At 65.4% G+C, this 13,515-nt stretch overlaps 2 protein-coding genes across 2 annotated transcripts; one reads left to right on the top strand and one right to left on the bottom strand.

Annotated features, from left to right (window-relative positions):
• The first annotated feature begins 2,377 nt into the window (after positions 1-2,377).
• C12H20orf204 (chromosome 12 C20orf204 homolog) lies at positions 2,378-6,102 on the top strand. Its single transcript, XM_054218717.1, has 5 exons — positions 2,378-2,425; positions 3,567-3,701; positions 3,937-3,999; positions 4,102-4,254; positions 5,180-6,102. The coding sequence occupies exons 1-5, from the start codon at positions 2,378-2,380 to the stop codon at positions 5,333-5,335; spliced, it is 555 nt and encodes a 184-aa protein (XP_054074692.1). The 3' UTR covers positions 5,336-6,102.
• A 5,399-nt stretch (positions 6,103-11,501) lies between these two features.
• On the bottom strand, positions 11,502-12,890 carry LOC128916705 (ammonium transporter Rh type A-like). The gene has a single exon (XM_054218716.1). It carries the CDS (start codon positions 12,888-12,890, stop codon positions 11,502-11,504), a length of 1,389 nt encoding a protein of 462 aa, XP_054074691.1.
• Between the last annotated feature and the right edge of the window lie 625 nt (positions 12,891-13,515).

Raw genomic sequence — 13,515 nt, 5'->3', positions numbered from 1 at the left:
TGCTGCCCTGACCCTCCGTCCCAGATGGGACCTGTCTCCTGGAGCCGCAGACACGACTCCCCGCTCTCCCAGCCCCGGCTGCCGCCATCCCTGCCCGGGCCTCTCCGCTCGCCCGGGGGCAGCAGCCGGTGGCCCGGGGCGGGGGGGGGCCGGCAGGCGATGCCGGGGCCGCGGGGCAGCACTCCCCCGCGGGGGCCGGGGCTGGGCCGGCGGCGGTGTGGCCGGGCCCGTCCCCTCCCACCGTGGAGCCAAGTTCAAACCGCGAGCCCCGGCGGAGCGGGACGCGGCGGAGGGGCCGGGCCGAGCCGGGCTCCCCGAGAGCCGCCGCGGGGTCCGCGCCCTCGGGGGCTCCATGGTGAGTGCGCCGGGGCCGCTGCCCCTTTTCCCCTTCCCTCTCCGAGGGGTGCAGATCTGCGGGAGGGGGCGGCCCGCTCCCCCCATCCCCGGCAGGGTGCCGGACCGGAGGCCCCCACCCCCCCGCACCGCCGGGATGGGGTCGGTTCCGCCGGGGTGGGACTCGCAGCAGCCGGGACGCGGCTTGGGACACCCCTCGGGACGCGGCTGGTTCTCCTGGGATGGGGCTTGGACCGACCGGGAGAGGGGCCGGTCCGGCCGGGAAGGGGCTGGTCCAGCCGGGAAAACGGACTCGGACTGGTCAGCACGGGGCTGATCCGGCCGGGAAAGCCCTTGGACCAGTCGGAGCGGGGCTGGGCAGGGTCAGGATGGGGCTTGGATCCGGCGGGGAGGGTCGCGGCGGGATGGAGCTGGACGCTGGTGGGGAAGGGGCTCCGGTCCGGTGGGAGGGCTGGTCCAGAGGGACCAGACTGCTGTCGCCGGGATTGCGCTTGGAATTGGCTGGGATGGGGCTTGGACCTGGCTGGTCCCCAGGGCGAGAACGGAGGGTCTGTCCCTGCCCGGGGCTGTGGCAGGTGCTGGGGCTCTGGGTGGTGGCAGGGTCCCTTTGGGTACGTGGGTCTTGGGGACAGGGTCCATCTGGCTGGAAGGACCTGGGCACCCCAGTGGGGCTCCTGGGCTGGCGGCCGGCATTGCCTGTCGCTGCCAGGGTGGCTGGGGCCAGCACGAGTGCCACCGGGAGCTGCTCTATCAATAATGGTGATTTCCCTTATCTCCTCGTATTTGCTGGAGGATTAGAGCTGAGGAAGAGATTAGCTTTCCCTGCCAGGCGGAGCACGCTGTGACTGTCCTGCACCCGCTCTCCCCGAGCTGCTCCTTCCCTGCCAGCCCTCCCGTGGGAAGGGATGTGCCGAATGCCAGAGCTGCCCAGGCTACCTGCAGCCTGCTGCTGCGGGAATGGGGGCAAGGGGAGAAGGAATAACCCCAAATCAGCTGCAGAGCTCATCTTCGTCCTGAAGGGTGGGAAGCAATGGCGAGGACTGGGGTTTGCCGGCTTCATCTCTCCCCCACATCCCTCTCTTGCCACCGCCGCTTCCCTGCTCTCTGTGGGGGTGGTGGGAAGCACCTACTGCACGCTCCGAGCTCCTCTCCCGGCTGCTTGATGAGCTTTTTTAATTGCAGGCTGAGCTTCCTCCCATGCTAAAGACTGAGAGTCCGGTGCCAGGCTCGGCTGCCTGGAAATGCTGTAAATGGTGTGCTTTCTCCTGGAATTTGGTCCCGGTTGTTTAATAAGCCACTTCAGGGAAGTCATTCCCAGCTTAATGGTAAAATCTAAATCTCATGGCCTTGTCTTCCTGGCGGCGGAGGCTTCCTGAGAGCAACCCTTAGACTTTGGACAGGGTGTCCTCATGGAAGCAGCGCTCTCCTTTGGTGTCCCTGAGCGTTATACCCTCGGTGCTCTGCTGAATCCCCCCGGGGTGAGATCTCTGTGGGTTTGCAGAGAGCAAAGCCAGCAGCCTGGGGAGGCTTTTCCCTGCCCTTCCCGTCCCCTGGATGGGGCCCAGCACATCTCTACTGGAAGGCATGCGGCGATTAAGGAAGCTGAAGGGTCCAGTGGGATTTGTACTGGTTGCACGTGGATTTGCTCATCTCCTCGCTCATGCTTCTGCTCCAAGGTGATGCCTGTGTCCGTGGGTTCCCAGAGCTGCGGCGCGTTGGGTCTTGCCTTGTGTTAAGCCCCCATTGCTCCTGCTGAGCTGCGGGAGCAGGAGGGTGGGAAAGGTTTCCTTGCCCTTTGGGAGCCAGGACCAGTGAGGAACCACAGAGCAGATGCCAGTTTTACAACCAAACCCTCTGGGTTCCCACCGAAGGGCAGGATGGATGGTGCCTGCCTGGGCTTGGACTTCAGCAAGGAAACTTCTTCCTTCTGGCTTCTCTGAGCAGAAAGCCAAGCCCGAGAGGCAGACGCGGCTGGGACGGCAGTGAACCTGCCGAGATGCGAGCTGGGGCTAGGGGCAGGCGGATGCCGGCAGAGCTGCCTGCCCCTTCCTCCTTGCAGGCTTTGGCCGCAGTACAGGGGTTGCATATTTGGAAGGAGCTGAGCTGCTTTCTGCCTGCCCAGACCTGACACCTGGAGAGGGAGAGATGATGGGGGGGGGGGGGATTTTTGGGGGGTTTTTCCTGCAAATGGGAGATGACAGAAATGCCCCGATGCCAGGATGGGGCTGCAGCACTGTGCCATCTCTCAGCCACGCGGAGACGTGGAGATCTGTCGGGCTCCTTTCCTGGCAGATGCTGTGCATGTTATCGGGCTTCCCATCCTCGCCCCGCTGCTGTGGGACTGCTCAAATATCCCCGCTCCCGGTCACCTGAGGTTGCGCTGGCTTTTCATCAAAGCCCCGGAACTCATCCCTCGGAGGGTCCGGCCGCCCCCTCCCCATGCTCCCTGCCAGCTCGGATGTCAGCGCTTGGGTTTCCCCGCTCTGCTGGGGCCAGCTCGGGGCTGCTGGGAAGGCTTGGAGCCAGGAGGGAAGCTCGGAGGCAGCCGGGACACGCTGGCGAGAGCGGGCGCTTGTGCTGCTTCTTATCTGGCTCTTGGGTGAGGGCATCCAACCCGGCGACAAGCAGGGGCTGCGTGGGAGCTGCAAAAAATGCCGTGTCTGTGCCGCAGGATCTGCGGCAGTGCGGAGAGCATCCTTCCGAGGGTGCCCGAAGCCGTTTGTGTCATGGCGTGGGGATTTGCTGGTGGTGAACCAGGCAGCTCCCTGCCTCCAGCTCCTCTCCAAAGAGCAGGGCATGTGCCTTTCTGCTCCCCTTGATTTTTGGTAGTTGAGGTCTGGCCTTGAAATGCCACAAGCTGGGGAGCTACTGGGGACTCTGTTGGGGCAGAGCTTGGGGACAGACCCTGTAGACCCGCAAAGGTCCCTGGCACGTGGCTGCTGGCACTGGAGAGAGCTCAGTGGGTGCCACGGGCAGCGCTGCCTGGACTGGGTTGAAGCTGGAGCAGTTTCTCAAAGGTTCTGCTCCAAGAGGAGGTGGCCTGGCTGGGGGGACGTCCTCTGGAAGAGGACACAGTTGACCCCCTCCTGCACACGCTGCATCTTCAGGGACAGGTCTGATGGGGTTTCAGGGTGAGGGGCTGAGGGCAGAGCCCGGAGCATCCCTTCATCCCTGCTTTCCCCCGCTGCTGACACGAGCGTTTCCCCGTGCAGATTCTCCCCCGGGCGCTCTCCTGCGCTGTTCTGCTCCTCCTGCTCGTCGCCGCACTGAGCAGAGGCAAGAGGTGCAGCATCGCCAAAATCCTCCGGCAGTACCGCGCCGTCATCTTCCATGAGATCCAGAACCTGGTGAGCCAAGGTGGGGGTGTCTGCCCGGGGGCCTGGCTCCGGGGGATGCTGCCGAGCTGGATGCGGCCCCGCTGTGGGATGTGGGCAGGGAGGGATGAGCTTGGAAGCTTAACATGGGGCTGGCCGCTTTGCTGGCATTACTGGGGAGAGTGCTGTGTTGAAACGGGGGATTCCTGCCCCGTGTGGGAGACACTGATGCTTTGGGATGCCTGAAATAAATGCTTTGTTTCTCCAGAAAAACCTGACTGGGTCGGCGGACAGGAGTGGAAGGGTCGGGACGGCTTGTCGCTCGGACAAGGTGAGCACAAGGGACCTGGGGCTGGGGCATCATGCGGGCTGAGCCCCTGGCAGAGCCGCCGAGCCCCCTCCCCACCTGGGACGCGCTTCTCTCCTCCCCCAGGACCAGAAGATCCTGCTCTCCATCTACAACATCAGCATGTCCCTGCGGGAGGTGGCGGCCGGCACCCTGCGCGGCCCCGAGGAGCTGGCGGTCTGGAAGGTGGCCAGGAACACCGACTTCGTGCTCAGGGAGAACTGCAGGAAATTCAGCAAGGTGGGAGCCCTGCCCCTTCCCAGTCACCCCAGTGACTCCCAGTTCCCCATCCTGCCCTGTTGTGCGCTCTCCTGGCTGCCCATGAGGAGTCTCCAGGCTCTGCCTGCAGCATCCCGGGGGGGGGGGGGTGAAGGTCTGTGCTGGGTTTGTGGCTGGGGGATGCTGACAGCGCGTCCCTGTGAGCTTTAAACTGCTTGGGGAGGGAAGTCTGTCTGTGGCAGCGTGGGACAAGCTGCTGGGTTTTTCCCAACAGCTCCCAAGCGTGTTTCTCTGCCCATACTACGATGCCATGGCTGATGGGAACAGCCTCATCCCAGTGGGATGCTCGCCCGGTGGGTGGGCGCACCCAGTCCTGCTCTTGCGCCCGGGTGCTTGTAGGCAGGAACTGGGATTTCTCCCCAAAGGGCTGGTCTGGGCTCCCTGGACATCCCTGGGGCTCTGCTGGGGATTCCCGGGAGGTTTCCCTATGGCAGCCACCAGCAACTCATTAAGCAGCGGGGAAACCCCAGGGCAGCGAAGTGACAGCTGTGGCTCGGTGCTGTCGTCCTCCCCGCCATCGCCGGGGAGATCAGCGGGGACTAACCCTGCCTGGGGTTTGCTGGTGTGGGGCGGAGGTGCCTCTCCTCTGGAAAAATGCCTGCAGACCCACCCTGGCCCTCTGCCCTGGCCGTGGGGGTGCTGTGGGGTGCGTGCTACCAGCTTATGGGGGGGGCATCCAGCTCTGGGGACTTGTGAGCACGTCCTTGCTGTGGCCACCAGCGGTTTGGCCACTCCATCCTGCAGCTTTGCCCACGCAAACCCCAGGTGCGTGGGGTGTGATGTGCCAGGCGCGTCCTCGGTGCTGGGGTGGTGGCTTTTTTTCCCCAGACTAACGCCTGCGTGGTGTTGGGGGGGTGTTTCTGCTCCCTCGGCACGCTGACCGCAGAGCCCGCCGCACATCCCAGCGCAGCCCCGGCGAGGGGGACCCGGCCGCAGGAGGAAGCTGCTGCGGGAGATCGGGAGGAAGGCGGAGAGGCTGACGACCTGCTGGGAGAAGCTCTACGCCCTGCACTCACCTCGCCGTGTCCCCCGGGACTCGTAGGGATGCCCTCACTGCGCGCCGGAGGGATGTGCTGCTCCGGTACCGTGGCTGCCGGCATCTTGTTTGGAAACCCGGGGCAAATTCAACCCTGAACGCAGCAGAGTTGCTACCGGCGGGTGCCCGAGTTGAATTCGTCCTGCTGTTTCAAGCGGTACCTGGGGACAGGCCCCATCGCAGGTGCTGGGGGCTGGCGGGTTGGTTTGTCGTGGGATGGCTGCGCAGGAAGCTGGAACACCAGAGAAGAAGGGGAAGAGCTGAAAAAAGGAGGCAAGGTGTTGAATTTCTGTGATGCTCCTGGCCCTGCATCACCTGCTGCTTTCTTGAGGACAACGGTTGCTTTTCGGGGCACAAAGAGGATGCGTGGGGCCACGGCTCGGAGGACGCTGCTGGAAGTGGGACCGTTGTGCATCCGCAAGGCTCTGAGCGTGGACGGGCACACGTGTCCCTAGTGCACTGCTGGGACCCGTGGTGGACAGGGAAGCCGGGGTGCTGGGGGAAGCCTGGGGAGCACCAGTGCCTGCTGATAAACAGCAAAACCCCAGGTAGCTGCGGGGGCTCGAGGCCAAGGCTTGAGCCAGAGGGACCCGTGTGCCCGGCCCTGCAGCTGCCCCAGCACCCCCCTGTGAGTCAAGCCCTGAGGGACACGAGGTTTGGTGAGCTGAGGAGCATCCTCCCTCCTCCCCGCACTCTGCCAGCGCCCTGGCCGGGGTCCCCGCTCCCTTTTTGGGTGGCAAACAGCCTCTGGGAAGCCAGAAATAAAATCTCTCCTTCCCTGGAAGCCCTTTGGGTGCTTTATCTGGTGACCCAGGGGCTCTTGTGCTGTGGATGGGGCTGGCACGTTGCAGGGCCTGGGCACGGCGCAGGGGCCATGCAAACCCGGGAAGGAGCGGGCACCATGGCATCCTCTCTCTGCCCCCCCGCCTTCATCCCTGGACCACGGGTTCCCCATGCTGCACGCATGGGCGGTGGAGGATGGGGGCTCTGCTGCCGGAGCTGCTTTTCTGGGAAGCCATTCCCGCTCCCCGAGCCGCGGCAGGGCTGGAGCAGCGGCCGGGGGAGGGAGGGCTGGCGTTGCGCCCCTGCCTCAGTTTCCCCAGCCCCTCTCCAGCCGGACGGACGGGGCCAGCCCGGCTTGTGTGGCTGCGGGGACGTCCGCGGAGGACGCGAGGTGGCAGCAGTGGGCTGTGCGACCTCAGCGGAGCCGGGCGGCTGCCCACGGCCGGGTGTCCCCGCGGGCTGGGCCACACGGCTCCCGCCTGGACCACGGCCACCCCGGCATCCCTGACCCCCCCCCTCGCCACCGGCTCCTCGGCCACCCTCTTCGGTCCCGGTGGGGCTGCAGCCGCGGGGAGGTGATGGGTGCTATGGGCCGGAGGGACACCCCGCACTCGCCCCCCCCTTGGAGGGGATGGGGGGCACCTTTCCCCGGGGGTTTCACCGGGGGTTCAAGCAGCCGGCTGGGGCGGGGGGATGCAGGGAGGGGAGGGCAAGGGATGCTCGGGGGTCCTTGCCCCGCTCCGCCTCTGGGACCTGGGCTGGGAGAGGTGCTGCATTGCCAGGAGTGGGTAGGAGATCCCCCCCACGCCCCCCCCCCCCCGAACCCCCGTGCCCCCAGGTTTTAGCAGAGTGCAGGATAAGCCCTTTGGTTTGATGGGGACCCTGTTTTGCAGGGGGGAGGGGGGCGGGCGGAGGCGGGGGGTGCTGCTCTTGTGGGGTCCCACCAGGGCCCGTTCACGCTGGTTTCGATTCGAGTTTTCTTTCTTATTCCCCCCCAACTCATCCCAACCGCCTCCCCCAAATATAACAACACCCCCCCATTATCCTGCCAGCATCCCAAAAATAGCCCGTGGATGGGACTGGGGGGTCCTGCCGGGGCGTTGCGGTTGTCCCGGCCGTGCCGTGCCGCGGGAACCGCGGCACGGCACGGCCGGGACAACCGCAACGCCCCGGTGGGACCCGGTGGCTTGTGCACCGACAAGAGCGGGACGGTGGCTTGGGACAGGGTGACTCATTGTCTTTTTCTGCATCAAGGCTGGAGCAAAGTCCCATCCCCCCCCAGCTTCTCCACCGACCCGTCAGCACCTTCCCAGATAAAAACAGAGCAATAACCGACCCCGTTCATTACCCTTCCCGTGCTGGCAGCAACAGGGGAAGGCAGCCAAGCCGGGAAATCACCGGCAGGGAATAGGGATGTTGGGCCCAGTGCTGCCCATTCGGCATTTGAGCGGCGGTGGGAGGTGTGTACTGGTGTTTGGGGGGGTTTACGGGCATCGGCACGCTTGCCGCGAGCTCGCCGCAAGCTCACCGCGAGCACCGGCTGCGGGGAGGGGGGAGAGGGAGCCCGGTGCGACGGCAAGAATGAGTGCATGGAAAGGAAGGAAAGAGTGAAGGAAGAGGCAAAAGGGAGGGAGGGGAAAAGCGAGGTCGAAGCGACGGTGGAATCACGGCAAAAACAGCCGGAAAAAGGAAACAGGCCCTGAAAAGTCAAATAAAAATAGCAGCGAGGCGAACCCAAGTGTGCAGCACATGGGAGTGAGCGCATTTCCTTCGAGGGCAGCACTGCACGCTCCCGGCTGCTCTGGGGGGGCTGCTCTGATGTGGTTCCAGCAGCCTCTGCCGCTGTGACCCCCTCCCCGTGCCATGCCAGCCGCTTGGCAACCGTTCGGTGCCCGGCCAGCACCCACCTCACCCGTGACCCAGGTGGGCTTGTGCAAGCCCACGGGCGAGGTGGATGCGGGGATGCCGTGTGTGCGCTTGGGCACGCTACGGGGCAGGACGTGTCACGCGTGTAAAGGCTGCACACGCGTGTGTTAGCGCACGAGGGGATGCGTGAGGTGGGGGGGGGGGGACTCGCTCGCCGTGCCCTCCCGCACCGTGCCATCTGCTGCCGGCTGATGGCCTCGCCAGATGCATCCGAGCGCCGTGCAAACAGCGCAATCACGGCTTCCTCCCCTCGCCGCTTGTTTTGCAATCACGGCAGGGACCCGCCGGGAGCCGGGGGCGGGGGGGGGGTCAGTGGCGAGCGCTGCTGGGGCTGCAGGGATGGAAATGGGGACAAGGATGGGGACGGGGATGGGGATTGGTGGTCCTTACCAGGGCCAGCGTCCTGCATCCCAACCCAGATGAAGGGACTCAGAGGCAGCGGCAGACCCCAGAGTGACTGGGGACCGTGCCCAGGGACCGCGCTGGGGGACTGTGCCAAGGTGCCAAGCCCAGAGACTGTGCCAGGGGCTGGTGGCTGCTGCATTTCCCCAGAGCCGATGCCGGAGGCACGTTTCACCCCTTTCCACCATCACTATCCCACTGAAATGCAGCCCCTTGACTGGAGCAGAGCTGCCACCGTCCTGGGGTGCCAGCAGCCCCCCCCGGCTGGTGTCTGGGGGGGGCTCTCACCCACACGAGCCCCCTGCTTTGGTCCTCATCCCCCTCACAAGCCGGGCTGGGGGCCCGTCCCCTCCAGCCCCAGCGCTGGGGGCACTGGCACACGCAGGCTGTGTCTGACGAAGCAGAGCAGCGTTTTTGTTCTCTCCCATCTCCCTGCAGCATCGTAAAGCTGTTGAAAGCCCAGATTTACGGTGTGATAAACGCTAGGGGCTCTGCTGAATATTTTACTGCTCCATCCTTTGGAGAGAGCGGCTGGTTTGGAGGAGCGGGGAGAGCCGGGCGCGGGGCGGCACACCCAGCGGCATCGCTGCCCGGCTCCAGCTGGAGGACGGCGGGTCCCGGGGGATGGGGACGTCCTGGCACCCCCCCGGCCATGGGATGCTGGGTGTCCGAGCCCCTCCGGGCAGCGGGAAAGTGCTGACTCCCCCCCTCTTAACTCCCCTGTTTCCTGGGCCCGTTGCTGGTTTTGGAAGCATCTGCAGACCAGATTGTGCCATGGCGTGCTGGGGTGCCCGTGCCAGGACATGCCAGCCGAGAGGCGGGGTGCGCCCAGGCCCAGCTCTGGGGGCTCTCCCTCCCCGCGTCCCTGTTGCCCGCTCCCCCGCCGGGTGCCGCAGGCGGCTCAGGGAGGGGCTGTATCCTTGTCCTCGCCGGGAAGGGCTGGGAGATGCTGGAAAGCCGCTCTGCCCCACTCCACTGCCGCCTCCGCTGGCAAAAGGCGTGCAGCCTCGGGGCTGCGCGTGTTATGTGCGCGTGCATGCGTGTGAAGGCACGTATATGTCCGTGCGCGCATGTCCGTGTGTGGGTGTGTGTGTACGGGGCGGGTGTGTGGTTGTGTGTGTGTGTGCATCCGCGTGTGTGTTGGGGGGTGCGTGGATGCGTGCACGCTGTTTTGCGTGTGCGCACGTGGATATGTGTGTGTGCATGCGGATATATGTGTGCGTGTGCGTGTGTGCGTGCGTGTGCGGGTGTGCGCATGGGTGCGTGCACACCGTTTTGTGTGTGTGCAGGGGTGTGTGCATGTGACTATGTGTGTGTGCATGCATGTCCATGCGTCTGCATGCGTGTGTGCATGTGATTCCTCCCCACGGCTGCTTCCCGGGGTGGGGATGGCTGCAGCCGCTGGCGCTGTTGGCCCCATGCACCCTCCTCCCCGCCGCCGGAGCTGGAGCCGGAGCCGGGTGTTGGAGCCGGCAGGCCTCTGCATGGGGGGAAGCCGGCGGGACCGGGATGCCGGGCTCGGCGGGAGTGCAGGCTGGATGCTGCCGATGCCGGCCCCCATGCTATGGCAGCTCCCCGGGTGGGCGCAGGCTCCGGCGGCTCTCGACGCCCAGCGGGAGCCAGGCAGCGGGTGCGCCGCGGCTCCAACCCCAGCAAGGGCACGGCCATACCGAGAAGCTGGGGGGCCACTGGGGCTCGGCTGGGGAGCAAGGGGGACCGCGCTGCCCCCCACCACCGTGGCCCCTGGCCCCGCTGCTCGGCCTGCGGCATCCTGCGCCGGGGCCCATTGTTCGGCCGCGCCGGGCTGTGGGGCAGGATTCCTTTGTCAGAGCTCGGCAATATTTTATTCTAACAATTAACCAAACACGCCCGGGCTCCCGAGCCTGTTTGTGATTATTGGAGGGCGAATTCCCCAGCTTCACTCCCTCTTGGTGCCGGCTCTGCCTGGGGCCATGCCGGGTGGTTAGGGATCCAGCGTGGGGTTGGGGACCCCAAACCGCGCTGAGAGCCCCCAGCTCCTGCGGCTGGTGCTGGGGGGGAGGTTTGGTTGCCTCCACCCCCTCGGGAGCCCACGAGCATCGAGCATCGTCGACATTGTCTCCGCAGCAGCGGGATCCGTGGCGGTGCAGGGGCAGCAGTGACTCATGGAGGGGGGGTGGTGGTGGGATGTGAATCACAGCCCTCGCTCCCCGGGCAGGATGCGGCCCCGCTCTCGCAGCTTGCCACATGCCAGCGATGGACCGCAGGCTTTGTCCTCCACGGGGTGGAAGCGGCTCGCTGCCCAGGGCGGGATGGAACTGGGGCCGCTGCTCTTCCTCGGGGCCCCCCAGCACCCTGGGATGCTGGCAACAGCTTTCCCAGCCCCAGCTTCAGGGTGGGATGAGGGTGTTGCGGGGTGGAGGTCCTTCCTGCATCCCAGCTCTCTCCAAGGGTCCTCTCCATGCTCGGGCTGCGTCCTCGTCGCCACTTGCATGGTAAAAAAAGCTGGCACCTTCCTTTGCAATGTGTCCCGGAGAGCGGCTTGCCCAGTGCAGGTTATCAAATCCCTCTAAAATCCCTTGCTCGGAGCCAGCTCAGCTCATCTCACCTCACCCCGCCGCTGCGTTTCCATCCTCCGGGCAGGGGATGCCGAGTCCCGAGCTGTGGCTGGAGCCGCAGCCGCCGCAGGGTGCTGCCTGTTCCGGGCAGGGGAGCTCCGAGCGGGAGCCGGAGCCGAGGGTCAGGGTGATGCCAACCGCAGCCGGTGCTGGAGCCCCGTTATGGGGACATTCGGGTTAGCCGGGGGTTATTAGCCATCCCGGGGGAGACACCCTCAGGTTGTTTCTCATCACTGCCAGGGTTGGAGGATCCTGGGAGCAGCCAGGGCAGAGGAGGGGGTCTGCAGCATCGGGGTGGGAGGATGGAGGAAGGACCCACGCCAGGGAGCTGCCCCGGCCCTGCCAGCATCCTCGGCGGCTGGAGCCAGACACGGGGCAGGTCTCCTGCCGGGTGACGGGGGCAGAAAGGGCCAAGCCCCGAGCTGGTCCCCCATCCCTCGCCACGTCTGCACACACGCCATTGCCTAAACCCGCTCCCTCAGAGCCAGGGCTCCTTCCTCGACAGTGTCACCCGTCCTGGAGTTCTCAGCCTGATCCTGGATCTTAAAATACAGCGAGTCGTCAAAGCAGAGCCGCTCGGGCGGCCGGGCCAGGCAGGGCAGCCGGAGCGCGGCACCGGTGAGTAGCCCGGTGAGCAGCGAGGCCCCGATGGCCACTGCCAGCCCCGCCGCTTGGCACAGCGCCTGCCGGCCCGCCCCGTGGTCCCCCCCCTCTCCCCATAATGCCTCGCTGGCATTGCCCCCGGTGGGGGGCACTTGGGAGAAGTGGGACCCAGAGGTGTCCTCGGGTGCCACCAGGATGGCCACGGCACTGGCTGCGGCGCCGAGGATGCCGGGTAAGCCATGGAGGTTGTGGATGCCACACTGGTCCCAGAGCGCAAGCTTCCTTGCCAGGAGTGGGGTGAGGAACCTGAAGCCAAGGACACACGCCACGGCCGAGAGGCTGCCCAGGGCGAGGGCGGCCACCGGTGGCACGGCCATGTCGGCCACTGCGCTGATGGCCACCCCGCCGGCCAGGCTGCCGTTCTGCAGGTGGCCAGGGCTGAGCTTGCCGTCACTCTCCAGCAGGCTGGAGGCCACCACGGTGGTCACGACGCTGGCACTCATTGCCAGGAGGGTGTTCAGGATGGCACGATGCTGGGCATCTCCTGGTTGGCAGAGAACGGCCACGAAGCTGGGCCAGAAAACCCAGAGGACGAGTGTCCCCACAAGGGACAGGAGGTCGGAGCGGGGTGTTGGGGTCTCCTTGGGGTGCACTGGCTGCTGCACTGCCCCAAACAGAGCCTTGGACATGCCGAGGCCGAAATAGCAGGAGAAGACGTGGATTGTGATGGTGCCCCCCACATCCAGGACGCCCAGTTGGGTGGTGATGGCCCACTCGCTGGCAAGGTAGATGGGGACTTCACAGGCGGCCACGACAAGGAGCTGGCAGGGGCTGGTCCTTCCCAGGACGGCCCCCACGGAGATGAGCACCGTCACAGCAGCGAACTCAGCGGTGAGGAGGTTGTGGAGGTCCAGGTGGACCTGGCCGTGGTGGAAGTGATGGAGCAAGCCCTGCAGCACCAGCGCCCATTGCGTGGAGAAGTTGAGCAGGAGGAAGTTGTGGGTGAGGGCGCTGAACCCGTATTGGGGCAGGAAGGTCAGCAGGAGCCCCAGCCCCACCACCAGCATCACCTGGATGTCCTGGAAGAGGGGGAAGATGCCGTAGAGCTGGTTGGCCACCAAGTTGACATCCTCCGCCTGTGCTGAGGGCTTGTCGTAGGTGACAAAAAGGGCGAAGAAGAGGAGCAGGGCACCCTGGAAGAGCCCCAGGAAGAGGGGCAGGAGGCGGCGGGTAGAGGGTGACACGGCCATCCCGAGGTGGACAGAAGGGGACGGTGACCGGTGGGGTGGTGGGGCACGGGGCGGCAGCCCAGGAGCACCCGCCGGGTGAGCTCCGCTCGTTCCTGCATTGGCGTTTTATGGCCAGGGTTAATTTTTAACTGAAGATATAAGTTTATGTGCCAGAAGAGGGTTTTTTTCCCCCTCCCTTCTTTAAACACAACGCCCATAAATCCCCCACGTGCTCTTGTTTGGCCGCCACAAAAAGTGGACATGGTGGGGGGAGGGGGGTTATGATTTTGAAGGGAAACAAGAAAAACCATGGGGCAGAGGGGGGAGAAGGACCATCTGTGAGGAGCCGGCCAGGGATGAGGGTACCACAGTACACATCCCATTTAACCATCCCCATCCAGGGAGCGAGGACCACGCCACTGAAGCCCCAGGAACGATGCTGGGAGCTCAGACCCCCCCCCAGCTCCCGGTCTGGCTCTGCCGCATCCCACCCGGGGACGGCTCCGGCACCGCCACCACCCCACGCTGCGGGATGATGCACGTTTCGCTCGGCAACCGCCCGGATTTTGCGAAACGCCATAAAGCTCCGAAATCGGGGCCGAAAAGATCATTTTCTCACAGGTTTGCGTTGGCTTGAATGGCTGGA

Source organism: Rissa tridactyla, chromosome 12, assembly GCF_028500815.1.
Source record: "Rissa tridactyla isolate bRisTri1 chromosome 12, bRisTri1.patW.cur.20221130, whole genome shotgun sequence".
NCBI lineage: Eukaryota > Metazoa > Chordata > Aves > Charadriiformes > Laridae > Rissa > Rissa tridactyla.
The sequence above is the reverse complement of the archived record's forward strand: the minus strand, read 5'-3'. Positions and strand labels throughout refer to the sequence as shown.

Coding starts and splice junctions, on each gene's coding strand:
- C12H20orf204 (XM_054218717.1), top strand. CDS start 2,378: ATGCCGGCAGAGCTGCCTGCCCCTTCCTCCTTGCAGGCTTTGGCCGCA. Junction 4,000..4,101: donor CGGCTTGTCGCTCGGACAAG/GTGAGCACAAGG, acceptor CTCCTCCCCCAG/GACCAGAAGATCCTGCTCTC. Junction 4,255..5,179: donor ACTGCAGGAAATTCAGCAAG/GTGGGAGCCCTG, acceptor CGCTGACCGCAG/AGCCCGCCGCACATCCCAGC.
- LOC128916705 (XM_054218716.1), bottom strand. CDS start 12,890: ATGGCCGTGTCACCCTCTACCCGCCGCCTCCTGCCCCTCTTCCTGGGG.